At 39.1% G+C, this 16,077-nt stretch overlaps 1 protein-coding gene across 3 annotated transcripts in view; it reads right to left on the bottom strand.

The window, feature by feature from the left end:
• FMO5 (flavin containing dimethylaniline monoxygenase 5) overlaps positions 1-15,044 on the bottom strand; it is a 39,466-nt gene extending 24,422 nt beyond the window's left edge. For all 3 annotated transcript variants that reach the window (XM_061186084.1, XM_061186083.1, XM_061186086.1), the window contains exons 1-4: positions 14,898-15,044; positions 4,649-4,837; positions 2,524-2,686; positions 199-341 (exon numbers count right to left, since the gene is read on the bottom strand). In XM_061186084.1, the coding sequence (XP_061042067.1) occupies positions 199-341; positions 2,524-2,686; positions 4,649-4,837; positions 14,898-15,032 (630 nt within the window). In that variant the 5' untranslated portion in view covers positions 15,033-15,044. The remainder of the gene's footprint in view (positions 1-198; positions 342-2,523; positions 2,687-4,648; positions 4,838-14,897) is intronic.
• Positions 15,045-16,077: the final 1,033 nt, after the last annotated feature.

The raw sequence follows: 16,077 nt of genomic DNA, 5'->3' as shown, positions 1-16,077 counted from the left end.
CCAAATGAATGATGAGACTCTAACTTGTAACCTTGGCTCTATCACATCACCAATCATAATGTTGCCAACTGAGGCAATGAAACCAAGCCCTGCATTTGCCATTGGCACTGATGGGCTGTGTGCAGGTATCCATACACTCTGTTGGGTCCACCTGCAGCTTCCTTGGTGAAGCAAAGTAAATAATTTACTAATTCAAACCTGCTTGGCTGTATGGCTAATTTCCACAGCCAGATCGCCTCCAGAATTCCCAATGCCAATTATAATGACTCTCTTTCCAGTGAAACTCTCTGAATTCTTATAATCTCGACTATGGAAGTATTGTCCTTTGAACTTCTCAATTCCTGCAAGAGAAGGGAAAATAATTATTGGGTGATGGTTTATCTGATATCATTTGTTAAATCATTCATTTTTTTGCAGTGTGTAGAGTTTATGCATATATTCTCCATATGTTCTGCTTTTACTCAGGTGCACTCTTACCTTTCTGAATATTTTGCCTGTTTCCTTTTCCCATAGCCTAAGAGTGGAACCTTGTGATTTCCTTATCATAAGTAGTCTGCTTAACTCAGGATCTGTTAGTATTTTGGACCTGTGGACTCACAAATCCAAACTGCTTCAGAAAATCTCCATTTGCTTTTGTCTTTTCATCCTGTTTATTTTTTTTTAATTGAAGTATGGTTGACATAATATTATATCAGTTTTTGATGTACAACATAGTAACTTGATATTTATATAGATTATGCAACATACAAAGTTATTACAATATTACAGTCTTTTGACTATATTCCTTGTGCTGTATATTACAACCCTGTGACTGATTTATTTTATAACTGGTAGCTTGTATCTCTTAATCCCCTTCACCTATTTTGCCCATCCCCCACCCCCTCTTTTCATCATCTGTAAATACCTACTTCCATTCCAATTGGAGTATATATGTTCTTATATACTCTAAACTATACATAGAGTGCTTTTTTCCCCAAAAAATGAAAATCCAGGTCAAAGACTGTAATTAAACTCTTTCTTTAAGCTTTATTTTCTTCCTTAGAAACTCAATATTTCTGTTTGTTTCCTCGATTGCTAAAAAAGCCCTCATTCAGGTTGAAGAAGATGTGGTAAAAATATACAATGGAATATTACTCAGCAATAAAAAAGAGCAAAATAATGTCATTTGCAGCAACATAGATGGACCTAGAGATTGTCATACTGAGTGAAGTAAGTTGGAGAAAGACAAATATATGATATCGCTTATATGTGGAATCTAAAAAAATGGTACAAATGAACTTATTTAAAAAACAGAAATAGGGGCTTCCCTGGTGGCGCAGTGGTTGAGAATCTGCCTGCCAATGCAGGGGACACGGGTTCGAGCCCTGGTCTGGGAAGATCCCACATGCCGTGGAGCAACTAGGCCCGTGAGCCACAATTATTGAGCCTGCACGTCTGGAGCCTGTGCTCCGCAGCAGGAGAGGCTGTGATAGTGAGAGGCCCGTGCACCGCGATGAAGAGTGGCCCCCGCTTGCCACAACTAGAGAAAGCCCTAGCGCAGAAACAAAGACCCAACACAGCCATAAATAAAAAAATAAATAAATAAATAAAAATTAAAAAAAACAAACACAAAAAGAAACAGAAATAGACTCACAGAGGTAGAAAACAAACTTATGGTTACCAGGGGGGAAAGGTGGGGGGGACGCCTAAACTGGTAGACTGGGATTGACATATACACACACTACTATATATAAAATTGATAACTAATAGGTACCTACTGTATAGCACAGGGAACTCTTCTTAGTACTCTGTAGTGAGCTATATGAGAAAAGAATCTAAAAAAGAGTGGACATATGTATATGTATAATGAATTCACTTTGCTGTACAGCAGAAACTAACACAACATTTTTTTTTTTTTATAAATTTATTTATTTTTGGCTGTGTTGGGTCTTCGTTTCTGTGCGAGGGCTTTCTCCAGTTGCGGCTAGCGGGGGCCACTCTTCATCGCGGTGCGCGGGCCTCTCACTGTCGCGGCCTCTCCCCTTGCGGAGCACAGGCTCCAGACGCGCAGGCTCCGTAGTTGTGGCTCACGGGCCTACCCGCTCCGCGGCATGTGGGATCTTCCCGGACCGGGGCACGAACCCGTGTCCCCTGCATTGGCAGGCAGATTCTCAACCACTGCGCCACCAGGGAAGCCCTTACACAACATTTTAAATCAACTGTTCTCCAATAAAAATTTAAAAAGAAAAAAGGCCTCATTCAATCTAATGCGGATCAACTTTTTATCCTTAAAAAAACTAAAATTATTGTAAAACTAAATATAGAACCTTCTAATTTTCCTCTAGTCCCCCAAATTACTGTTATCTCTACATCCTAAATAGCATTAATACAAGTTACCCCAACATCTTTCAGGAGAATATGCATAATTAAGATAAGCCTTATTTCATCCCAAGGTAGGAATCACTCAGACCACAATCCTCCCATTCTTTAGGGATCAGGTCACAGGCATAGTTCAAGTGTCTTCCTTCCTGGTAGGCTACTTACCAGGGAAGGTTTCCAAGGGTAAGTGAGCATTGGTGTGATGGCCAGTGCAAACCATAACTCCATCGAAGACATTCACCTCCTTTTTCCCTTCAGATTCCGTGACCACCTCCCATTGGCCTGAAGTGGAGAAATCAGGCTGCTTCTTCACACTGCACACGGTGGTCTGAAAAGAAAAGGGATAGCCACAGGAGACTATAACCACAGCCTATATAGTGGACATCTTCCCTGACAGGACTCTCCTTGCAGAGGGTTACACAAAGGGCTGTTACCACATAACAGGCCTCATGCAGGGATATTTGATTTTCATACTCCACAAATCAGAACTTTTTTGTTTGGGGCTGTGGTCAGAGTGAGAAAACTTCCATGAGGCAAGCTAAATAAAACATAGAGTTGGCAGGCTAATGTTGCACTCTCCTCTGCTTCTAGAAAAGTGCAAATTACTAGTTCTCTTGGACCATACCCTAAGGCAATGTGATACTTGAATGAAGTTTGGGCTTCTCTTGTGCTTCTGAGACACTCCATGCACTAAATGCCTATTCCTCCGCATATCCCCAGACATCCTGAGACTCTCTGATGCCTTCTTACCTCAAGTCCTATTCTCACTGTCTGGCCTTAAACTTGTGACTGAGCTAGAGGGCTCCCTTTCCTAATAGAGTAGAAAAACATCTCAGTGGCTCATATTTTATGTAAATGAACCTCTCTTTGACTCCCATAAATGCCCATTTTACAAGTAACTATAAAGAAAGGAGGTGTGAGGTGGGATAGTCAGTGGCACAATTTTTAGCTTTAAAAAATAATAATAAATATGGGTTACTCTACCCAGCTTAAGGAAACATTAAAAATGTGTTCCTGTGCTTCTAGGGTTTATGACCATAATGTCTTGGTTGACTAGTAGAGATACCCCTCTTGTATACCTGAGACATCCTATACTATTTATAGTTCCTCTCTATCATGTTCTTATTTTTACACAAGCTGGTGCTTCTGCCTGGATCATCCTTTTACTCTTTCTTCATTTGGAGATACTCACCCTTCAACATTTAGCTTGGTATTATCTCCTCTAAGAAAAATTCCCAGGTGCCTGATGCCTCATGCCCTGATGGGCTGTGTCCCTCCTCTGAGCTGCAATGTATAGATTTCAGTGGCATTTATCACTCTGTAGCTCTTTATTTTTATAATTATGTTTACAATGAAATTTCTTTTCATTATTCTATCTCCTTAACTAGACTGTGAAATCACTGTTTTTTTTTTTTGTTTTTGTGTCTTCAGTGCTTAGTATGGTAACAAACCTGTTCAATAAGTGTTTAAGGAAGTGAAGAGAAGGACCACTAGGCTGTAAATGACTGACTTCGGAAGTCGTCACTGGATATTGCCATTTTAATTTTGTTGTTAAAGAGAAAGAGTCATGATTTAGTAGAATGATCAGAAGGTAGAAGATTTCAGCTTTTTGCCAGCTGTTAGAAATATCAATTATTTTATGGTCGTGGTTTAGAATGATAGAAATAACGCGGAAGACTTTATAGCAGGAAGGAATCACTGACATGATCTAGTACAATCATCTTGTTTTACAAATAAACTTAAGACACATCAACATTGAGGAACTTACTTGTCTGAAGTCACAAGTTGATTAGTGGTAGAGCAAAGACTAGAATTCAAGTTTTTGTTTCCCAGTTCAATGTTCCTCCCTCTACACCAGCGTTAACTTATTTGTTCCCTCATAACTTTTCAATATCTACTTTACTGGGTTGTTGTGATCACATAAATAATGCACTGGAAAGTACTTCAGAAAGTATAAAAGGGCTAAGCAGCAAGTTGTGGAACAAGTTGTGGAACCAGAAGGTTTTAAAGTTCCCATACCTGTCAGTCCCCTTCATTGTTTTATTGTAATCAAATGATATAGAATGAAGGCAATGAAATGAAGGTGGCTTCCTGGATCTGCAGTCAAAATATAGAAGAGGGACCTTTCCATGAATATTTTCAGACACAGAGAAGACATAGAGTAGAATCTGTCTGGATAGGATAGATACATGAGCATATCAAACCAATCTATACATAAGCACTGGTAAATGAGAACAGTTATTCATTTACCTGAAACTCTGAACACAGAGATACCCACGAAATTCCCTACCTTAAATCGAATGTACTTTAGAAGGTCAAATTCTTTGGCATACATCCTGAAATACTCCAGGACCTGGGAGTTGTGCATGAAGTTAGGATAGTGATCTGGGATGGGATAGTCACTGAAGCACATCATCTCCTTAGAAGTGTTGATGATCAGTGACTTGTAAATACTGGCCCTTCCTTCTTCAGGTTCTTCCTGTAGTAAATAAAAAGCATTCATAGCAACTTGAGAATTAAGGTCATGGTTTATAAACAGCCAACAAACATTTGAAAATGTTTTCTGAAAGAAATGCCAATTAAAGAAAAGTCCCCTCCCCACAACCCTTCACATCTCCCAGTATTTGTGCCCTCGTGCAGTCTCTTCCCCTTGAATCTAAGTTGTCTTTATGACTTGCTTTTGACCAACAGCATGCAGTTGGAATGATACTGAATGGCTTCCAAGACTAAGTGATAGGTAGTCTTGCAGCTTCTATCTGGGTTTCTTAGAAAGCTTGCTCTGGTGGAAGTCAGCAGCCACGTAAGAAGTCCAGCTACCCTGAGACCACCATCCTGTGAGGAAGCCCAAGCTAGCCACATGAAGAGCATGTTTGGGATAGAGAGATGTGCAGCCAGCCCCCAGAAGTTCTAGTTACCCCAGCTGATGTTCTAAATATGTGAGCAGAGAGGTCACAGCACACGTCCAGTCCCAGCTGTCACCTGAGTGCCATGACATAAGACTCCAAGTGAGAACTGCCCATCTGGGTAATAGTCTTTTAAATAGTATATATATTTCAAAGCCTAGGGAAGTTTCAAGAGTTTCATACACTTGCCACATTGTTCTCCAGGAAACACTGTACTAACATATTCTGTCCACTATGTGTTCCCATTTTACCTCATTTTTACTAAATTAAAAGACAATTACTCAGTGTTAGCAAAAATGAGGTGAAATGAGATCTTAGTACAATGTTTTCTGGGCAGCAATGTGACAAGAATATGAAACCCTTGCAACTCAGCCTTTTAAAGAAAGATTCAGCATTGTAGACAAAGATTTATGTTAAAGGATGTTAATGATAGCATTATTTATAACATAAAAATGAAATAAGCTAAATGCCTGCAATATTGTGATTTATAGGAAATATATATTTGGTCATCCAGATGGTCAAAATATATTTCTCATATATATTTGGTCTTTCTCCACAGTTCCTAGCCCAGAGCTTCCAAAACTCTTCTAATTTCCTAAGTGTTGAGAGTGATAAAAAGTGCCCTTTGTTATGTTAATATGCTGACTTTTAGAAAGCAACTAAGGATGGGGGATGGTTGCCAATGGAGCAAACCCTGTGATTAGAGGGTTGTAACTTTCAGTTGCCTATCCCCTGATCTCTGGGGAGGGGACGGGCCTGGAAGTTGAATCAATAGCCAATGCCCAATGATTTAATCAATCATGCCTATGTCATGAAGCCTCTATAATAACCTAAAAGAATGGGGTTCAGGGAGCTTCCAGGTTGGTGAATCGAAGAGATTAGGGGAGAGCGGTGTGCCTGGAGAAGGCATGGAAGCTCAGTGTGCTTTCCCCTGTGTATCTCTTCCATTTGGTTGTTTCTGAGTTATATTCTTTTATAACAAACCGGTAACCTAGTGAGTAAATGGGTTTCCTGTGTTCTGTGAGCTGCCCTAGCAAATTAATCAAACCCAAGGGGTGGGGGTGTGGGGTTGTGGGAATTTCTGATTTATAGTCAGTTGGTCAGAAGTATAGGTAACAAACAACCTGGACTTGAGACTGGCATCTGAAGTCCAAATCCAAGGAAGGGGTCGTTGGAACCTCCAATTTGTAGCTGGTTGGTCAGAAGCCCAGGTAATAACTTGGGCTTATGACTGGTGTCTGAAGTGGGGTCGAGGGGGCAGTCTTGTAGGACTGAGCCCTCAATCTGTGGAATATGACGCTGTCTCTGGTTAGATAGGCATCAGAATTGAGTTGAATTCTTGGACATCCTGCTAGTGTTGAGAATTGTTTGCTGGTGTCTGGGGACCACCCCCTGCCCACGCACACACACACACACACACATCGGAATTGGTCTCAGAACCATTTAATGCCCAACAAAATTCACTGTAATTTTGAGACCCACTGCTCCAGATCCTTGCTACCTAAAGTAGGATCTGTGGCCTAGCAGCAGGGGCATCACTTGGAAGATTGTTAGAAATGCAGAATCTTAGGCCCCACCCCAGACCTACTGAATAGGAATCTGCCTTTTAACAAAATCCTCAGAGTGTTTCAGATGCATCTGAAAGCTGAGAAGCATTGATCTAGCTGATATCAAACCCCAGTTCACTGTTCTTCCCCCATCAAGTTTAACTTCTTTGCTTCCTCAAAAACTTCTAATAAGTACCTCATGGGGTTGTTGTAGTGATCACATAGAATAAAGCAGTATCTACCCAGATTGTGATATTAGCCTGTCACTGAGATATCACAAACCATGACTTTTCAACTGTATTAGACTTTTAAAAAATTGTTTTGATTATGGAAAATTACCTTAACCAATTTGGACCCCCTCTTCTCCTTTTATTCCAGAAATAGATATTTGGATGCTGGGTATTATTGAACATTAAATGGCCACAAAGGAGAGTGTTCACTGGCTTTGCCCACATTAGAGATGATTAGAGATCCTCCCATATTTAGAGAAGAATTTTTCAATTTCAGAATCATGAATTGATCATTCCCATTTCTCTGCCCCATCCTTCAAGATCTCATTCCCTTTGGCTGCTAATGACGTTTTTACAAGTCTCTTCTAATCTACCCTACCTATTTCAACCAAAAGGTTCTTTCTAGGGTATGGTTGTATCTCTGTCCTAATTAAAATTTTGGATACTGCCCCATTTTCTCTAGTGTATATTTTTCACCTTAGGATTCAAAGACCTCCATAATGTCTTATAGTCTATTCCTTATCTCCCCAACTAGATTGTAAGCCCCTTTACTTGTATTCGTGATCTTTCCTACAGCATATAAAATTATAAATAGCACTTAGTAGATATTTAATAGATGTATGTTGAATTATATTGAGAAAGGTACATATAGAAACAGGAAGTAAATTTACATAATGCATAACAAACTAATGAAATACATCAAAATTCATTTAAAAACGGTTGAATAAGATATTTTAATCTTATTCACAAAAATTTGTTGTAAGGAAAATTGCAAAATAATATAAAATCAAATGCATAGAGATATTCATTTTATAGTATTTAAGATACCTATTAATTAGAAATCACTTAAAATGCCCCCCTCCCCCAATAGGAAAAGGGTTTAGTAAATTATGGTATCTCAATATGATTCAGAATTTACCTTCCACACCACTCCTTAAGTATCCTGCTAAATTCAAAGCAGATCCTGTCACCCCACTGCTTAATGGGCTCTACTGATTCCATTTGGAAAAGCAAATTTCTTATTTTGAAACTCAGCATATTTCACAATCTATCCCAATCTACCTTTTTATCTTCATTTAGTGCTCTCCTCAGTTAACTTCAAGCTTCTGAGTCATTAAATTGTTGTTGAAACATTCCAGACTTCTTTCACAACTTTAAACTTTTGTAACACTACAGTACTGCTTCTTCATTTGGAAAATTCCTATCTATCATTCAAGAGTTACATCAAATGTCACTTCTTTGGATAAGTATTTCTTGTTCTCTCCACTGAGTTAAATGCCCCATTCAACCTCCAAGCTGCCAAAACTCTCCGCTCATATTGCCATCAAGGCGACTTAGAACACACGATATTCTGCATTTGTTTCTATGACTGTGAGGTACCCAAAAGTAGGATATGTGTCTTATTTTTTGTATCTCTATCATCAGAACAGTACCTCATATATAGTGGATGCATAATAAATGCTTTGAAATGAATTAATGAGTGAATTATAGAGATTGAATTTGGAGATACTTAAAACTATGATTTTGAAATCTCTGTAGAAACATTGAAAATGGCCTATGATATAACTTTAAGTGGAAAAAGTAATATTACAAAATTCAGGTCACATTCTAATCACCAAGTATATAATATTATGTATGCCTAGGGCAACTGTATACCTATGTGTACCCATATTTATATAATTACACATTGTATAATCTCTCCCCTGTTATACGAGTATATTTTATTTATTTTAAATCAATAAAACTTGAAAGTAGGAAAAACAAATTGATTTATTAAGGAGGTATGATTTTTTCTTTTATTTTTGTAGAAATGTTGTTTATACTACACCTTCATGTTAAAAACCTTCAGCAAACTAGGAATAGAGGGAAACATCTTCAATTTGATAAAGAACATCTACAAAATACCTGCAGCTAACAGCATACTTAATAGTGAGAAAATGGACAGTTTCCCCATAAAATTGAGAACAAGTTAAGGATAGCCTCTCTTACACTTCTATTCAACACTGTACTAGAAATCCTAACTAATGTAATAAGATAAGAAATGTAAATAAAAGTATACAGATTGGGAAGGAATAAATAAAATGATTTTTATCCGCAGATGATATGACTGTCTATGTAGAAAATTGCAAAGAAGTAAAAAAAAAAAATTCCTGGAACTAATAAGCAATTTTAGCAGGGTTGCAAGATACAAGGTTAATATTACCTTATATTATCGATTACCTTCCTATATACCAGAAATGAAAAATTGAACTTTGAAATTTAAAAAAAAATACTATTTATAATAACACCACCCAAATTAAATGCTTAGGTAAAAATCTAACAAAATATGTGTGAGACTTATATGCAGATACCATAAAACACAGAAGAAGAAAATCAAAGATATAAATAAATGGAAAGATATGCTGTGCTCATAGATTGGAAGACTCTCGTTAAGAGTATCGTATCGTTAAGATGTCAGTTTTCCCAACTTGATTCGTAGATTCAACGCAATCCCAATCAACATCCCAGCTAGCTATTTTGTAGATATTGACAAACTAATTCTAAAATTTATGTGGAAAAAAAAGAGGCTTAGAATAGCCAACTTTGACCTTAAGTGTGGACTGTGCATAGTGACTTTCTTCCAAAGAGTATAGTATGACAAGGGAGAAATAAAAGAGCAACTTTACAGTGGCAACCCCTGATAAACACCATCTCAAGTCAGGTTGGCAAGGTTAACGTCAATCAATTGTGATAAGTTTGATAGTATGTACCATTGATATGATGTGATAAGAATAGCACTTTACCTCTAAGGTCTTCCTCCCCAAAATTCATAACTCCAGTCTAACCATGATGAAAACATCAGGCAAATCCCAGTTGAGGGACATTCTATAAAATACCTAACCAGTAATCCTCAAAACTGTCAGGGTCATCAAAAACGAGGAAAGTCTGAGAAATTGTCACAGCCAAGAGGAGCCTAAGGAGACATGACAACTACGTGTAATGTGGTGTCCTGGATGGGAACAACTGGAACAGGAAAAGGCCATTAGGAAAGAAACCTAAGTAAATCTGAATAAAGCATGGACTTCAATTAATAATAATGTATCAATACTGGTTCATTAATCAGGACAAATGTGTCATACTAATGTAAGATGTTAATAATATCTGGGCATGGGGTATATGGGAACTCTGTACTATCTTCCTAATAATTCTGTAAATCTAACACAGTTCTAAAATTCAAAGTTTATTTAAACATGTTGTTTGTACATAGCACGTTTTTTTAAAAAAATTAAATTAATGAGTGGTAGGGTCCTTTTGGAACCAAGATGTTTGAGGGGGCAGGGGTAGACACATTCCTAACTATTAAATTTGACTTCATTCACTCATTCAGTAGATATTTCTGAAGTCCCTCTGTAATAAAAACACTATGTTAATGCTAAAAAATACATGTCTGTCCCTGTTTTCCAAGGGTTCAAAGTTTAGTACAAGGAGTAGAGCCATGCTTTCCACAGCAGGTGTATTGGCGTCACTGAGCTAAATGAATCACAGATCTTACCCCGTGACAATAATCATATATTTGTATTCTTTTTCAAGTAACTAAGACAACGAAGTGTTATTGTGTGTCAACTAAAACCTTCAAGCCCTTCTAAACACCTGATTGGATCCTAGGTGAGGTTCATCAGTGTCAACTCTCTGCTTTATAAAAGAGAGTGAGGGCAGAGCAGTACTGGGTCCGTGAGTGGAAAAAGAAGCTTCTGCTCCTGCACTTTAGTATTTCCTACCATCCGCGAATAATCTGCCCTCTAGAGATGTATCTTGATTGTATTTCCTGCCTAAGCACATGACTCGCATTGAGTAGGAAGTTCATATGAGAAAAGAGAGAACCGGGGACGTAGGGTGGTGTAATTGGAACTGAAGAGATTGGAGGCAATAGTAAGGGCAGAAGAAAGGAGAAAAATGACCCCCCTTCAGTGGGAGGAGTGAGAACAGTGTGGAGCTTCTGTTCCTTTGACAGACTCTCAGAATCCCGTGGGACAGAAGCTGTCTTAGGACTGTTGTTCTCAGGGTTGTCTTCACACTGGACTCATCTGGGGAACTCTAAAATACTAATGACTGGTCCTTACTCCCAGAGACCCTGTTTTAATTGCTTCTTGTCTAATGTGTAGACAAGGTTGAGATCTGCTGGTAAGAGGTCGTGTGCTGGCCCCGGAAAGCTCAGGGCACCAGAGTTTATCCCATCCACCTCAGAAATCCTTTCTCCATACATCCTTAGCTAAACTGCAGAATGCCTGAGGGCAGTGGCAGGAGGTTACATAACTGTATCTCCACACCCTCTAACATAGTCTGAGCTTCAGAAATGTTTGTTCAATGAACTGTTATCGATTTTGTTTTAAAGATGCAATGTCATCCTCATTAATCAGCGGGGAAAGCTGGGGTAAAAGCTGAAGGGCAAAGGTTTCCATGTTGGCTGCACATTAGAAATAACTAGTGGAGAGCTTTATTGGCACCCAGGCCAATAAAACTAGAGTCTGGATGGACTGATATCATTATTTGTTAAAGTTTGTTAAAGTTCCCCAGGTGATTGTTCAGTGGTGCAGCCAAAGCTGACAGCCACTGCTCTACAGTTACCCTCTTTTAAGTATTTTTGTATCCATTCAGTTGTCTTTTTTTTGGGGGGGGGGTTGATATTTAAGAATTAAAAACACCTATTCATCTAAGGGTGTTTATTACTTAATTTCATACTTTAAATTAAAATGTATTAAATATGCCTCATTTTACATTATATTGTATCCATGTGGTATCTTTGTATCACATATACACTTTAGAACCTCACTACGTGAACTGTAGTTATCAGATCAGCAGCATCAACATCACCTGGGGCTTTACCTGAAATATAGAATCTTGCACCAGCCCAGATTAATGAATCGGAATGTACACCTCAGCAAAAGCTCCAGTGATTCATGTGCACATTAAAGTTGGAGAAGCACTGCTTTGGTATACTTTAAGGATTTTTAAAATTCAGATTGACTAAAGAATATTAAAAATTATTTTCCAGCATTACATACTTCTTAAAACCTCAGCATTTCATAAGGGATTTATCATTTTAAGCTATTTTGTTCATAAAGTAATATTGTAGTATGAAAATTAAAGTGATATGTCTCACATTACTACTGACTTTTCACCATCAGTCTGGTCTAACATTAATGAGGAGATCAAGAAGAAAGAAATTTATACTGAGTCCCTGAGACCTGTTAAAAGAAAGAGAAAATGGAAGCCTTGAGTTCCCAGTAGCTTACTGGACACCCAGTAGCAATGGTGGAATTCCAGATTGCTTGGGATGATCCTATATATGAAACCCCCAATGAATTACAGAAAATTTAGGGGCTGTAGGATGGGGGAGAGGAAGACTCCCAATAACAAGCAAGGAGGTCATAGAAAAGCAGATCTCAGAAGCAATTCTTGAGGAAATCAGCATCAGCATGTAAAACATGTTTAATCTGCAATTAACGGATGTTTATAATACCTCAGGCTCCACAACTGTGTAACTGTGGAACATGTGAGATGAAGGTCTCTATTTCCACAAGCATTCTAAGCAGCCACCCAAGATATTTTGCTTCTCTAGGATTCATTTATAAAATGTAAATATATTTGCTGCCTAATATATGCCAGGCATCCCCCGTGGCTCTAGAAATATAGTGGTGTTTGTGTGTGTGTGTGTGTATAATATGTGAAATATATGTATGTTATATGTAATATATAGACACAGATGTGGTCTGTCTTAACAGAAGTCAGAATGTTATAATGAAATATAGCTCATTTATTTTCAAGGAAGCAGTTTATAAGGTGTTGAAATTTTGCCAAGAGTATAATCAGGAAAAACTCCAAATTGGGTCTTTAACAGAGAAGAAGTTTAAACCACTTTGGAAATAAAACCTGATAATCAGGTAGGATGGTGGACCCTTCACTAATTTCATGCCTGGTCAGTAGTTGCCAGACCTGGCTAGGATGCTTACCAGACACCAAATCTGTGGGCCACACTCTAGGCCTACTGAATAATAACTGATGTTTAGCAATTATTGTGCCACTGTTATTAGTCATGACATAATTATTCATTCACTTAATCCCCACAATAACTCTATGAAGTGGGTACCAGTTTTTAAGATGACAACACAGAGGTACAGAGAGGTTTAATGGTTTTCCCCAATGTCACAGTAGGATTTGAACCCAGACGTGCTCTTAACCTCTACACTATGTTGTGGCTGGATTTCAAAAGTAAAATTATCTATTGATTACAAAATATTTATTAACAGTCTTTTCAGCCCATGCCCAAGACTGATTATGACAGAGGCATGGGTGGTGTGCTAAGGGGTATCCACCCTAGATCCGAATAAGGACGATTGTCAAATAGAGTTAGTCCCCAAGGCAGAGCCAAGATGCAAAACAACTGTACTGCTGTTCTACTAAGGAATGCTATGAACGAATGAAACCACTTTTAAATAGCTGGCCAACACCATGTTCGTTTTGTGAAATATGAAACAAATCTGGACACCTTAATACCATTCACTGGCTTAAAAAGTGAGTTGAAAAGCAAACCCAATGGATGTTGCTTTGGAGATCAGTTAAGGAGGGTGATATTCTTTGACATATATTAAGCTTAACTATCATTTAAGTAAGAAGATACCTTAACTGTTAGTAACAAGTTGCAGGGCTGGGTGTGCATATTAAAGCAACTCAACTTTAAAACTGAGTCTGTGCAAGGACAAGAAAACCCAGTTGCAGGTGCCCTCTTCCCTTCCCTGAAGACAGGACTACTGCTTTGATTTCTCAAGTGAAGGAAAAGTGCAAAGCAAGGAAGGCAGCCAGATTTTATATCCTATTCAAGCACTAGAATCATCAGGGAATTGTTTAAAGTAAAGAAGGAAGGAAGCAACAAAGGAAGGAAGGTAAGAAAGAAAAGAAAAAAAAACAGTAAGGTTAGAAGAGATTGAAAAGGGGGATTCCTGGAAGGAGTTGTAAGCAGTATTCTAGATCACTTCCCGATGAAAGCAGACCAAGAGCAACCACTTTACATGTCTGCCATTCTGCTACACCCCCCCACCAAGATTGTTACCCTTTTCTGGATAGCAGCAAAACTCATTACAGACAGTGCCCAACTTGTGATTTTTTGACTTTACAATGGTTCAAAAGTGATACACATTCAATAGAAACCACACTTCGAATTTTGAATTTTGATCTTTTCCCCAGTTAGCGATATTTTGTATCATACTCTGGTGATGCTGGGCAGTGGCAGCTTCCAGTCAGCTGGAAGGATCAGGGTGGTAAACAACTGATAGACTTACAACCATTCTGTACCCAAACAACCATTCTGTTTTTCATGTTCAATACAGCATTCAATAAATTACATGAGCTATTCAACACTTTATTATAAAATAGGCTTTGTGTGAGATGATTTTGCCTGACTGTAGGCTAACGTAAGTGTTTTGAGCACGTTTAAGGTAGGCTAGGCTCAGCTATGGTGTTAGGTAGGTTAGGTGTATTAAATACATTTGTAACAGGATATTTTCAATTTACGATGGACTTATCAAGATGTAACCTCATTGTAAATCAAGGAAGATCTGTAAATGAAAATGATCTCTGTGCCATTTTCACAGACATCAGTAAAGGAAAAAACGAGTGATACCTGCATCCCATTTTGCTGCCAGCGTAGGGAAAGAGGAACCTGCATAGAACCTGAGGTGATGGCTGCTGAGAGGAAGTCAGCAGGTTGAAGTCTGGCAGGTTTAATCACTGTGAAGCCCGTCATACTTCCTGACACGAGGTAAAATATCTTATGCACCTAGTTACGGCGAGAGTTCCAAGTATTAAGGAACCAGGAGATTTACCTGAAACCTCCACAGCCCTCCAATGTCATCAGTCCCTTCAAAGCAGACGGGCTCCAAGCCTTCTTCCAGGCAGCACTTGATAGACGTGAGCCCACTCACTCCTCCCCCAATCACAGCAATTCTTTTCTTGGTCATGGTCTCCAGAGATCTTCACCAGGCTGGGTCAGTGTAACCTGTCCTAAAGAAAGGATGACAAAAGACAGAAAGCACACATCAGTTAACACCTTTCAAAGAAGAGCTTGAATGTGGCATTTAGATAAATGCTGCAACAGCAGGTGCCTTTGGGGAAGCCAGATTCCAGTGTCCTCGTGGACCACCGGGAACTACTACACCTTGGGTGGGTGAGCCCTGTGCCTGGAAGACCCAGAGCTGAGACCCAGAGCTGAGAGCTCTGCTGCGGTACCCGACCTCGCTGCCTTTGCCCCAACACTGGCAGATCCTTCAGCTGCGATCTGGAGGGCACTGCACTTTCAGCTCTTTGCAAAGAAATGTAAAGCAACAAAGTACAAACAGCAGCAATAGCCAATGTGGAGGGGCTGTTCAGCTCCACCTCCTTTCAGCCAACACACCGCCCACTCAGCAGCACCCATTACCCCCACAGGGGATAAAACGTGGGCCAAACCTGCTCTGGGCAGAAAAAATTAACCCTATGACCTCTCTGTTTTTCACCTGCAGTGGCCCGCACTCTCAGCTACTCTCAGGGGAGACCCTTGGGGTCGGAATCTCCATCACCCGCCCTTCCCATTCACTTTTAACTTCCTGGTGTTGTCTTATAGTGACAAACTCCTACTGGTGAAGGGAAACTGTCACCAACAACCCCGAAGCAAGTCTTGCTCCAAAAGCTTAAGTGGAGAACATCTATCTTTCAGGAGATCTGTTAAAACACATCCCGGCCCCTCATGCACCTCTCCAACCCAACCCCCAACCCCACAAATCGGATCTTTGGTTCTGTGCTACGGGAAGAAATTTACTTTAAAATACCCATGCACTGAGCTGGGTGCTGGGGTACAGTGAGGAGTGAGTGGATTAAGTTTCCTACTTAGAGGAGCTTATAGTTTAGTAGAGAAGACTGATACACAAACAGATAATTTCAAAAAAATAAAAATACTGTGAAAAAGAACTTTCCTCACGCAGCTACCTGTGTGATTACAAACACAAAATATCCACTTTTAAAATGTAA

The sequence above is a fragment of the Eubalaena glacialis genome, chromosome 3, assembly GCF_028564815.1.
Source record: "Eubalaena glacialis isolate mEubGla1 chromosome 3, mEubGla1.1.hap2.+ XY, whole genome shotgun sequence".
Lineage (NCBI taxonomy): Eukaryota > Metazoa > Chordata > Mammalia > Artiodactyla > Balaenidae > Eubalaena > Eubalaena glacialis.
Note: the sequence above shows the minus strand (reverse complement) of the source record. Positions and strands in the feature narration are given on the sequence as shown.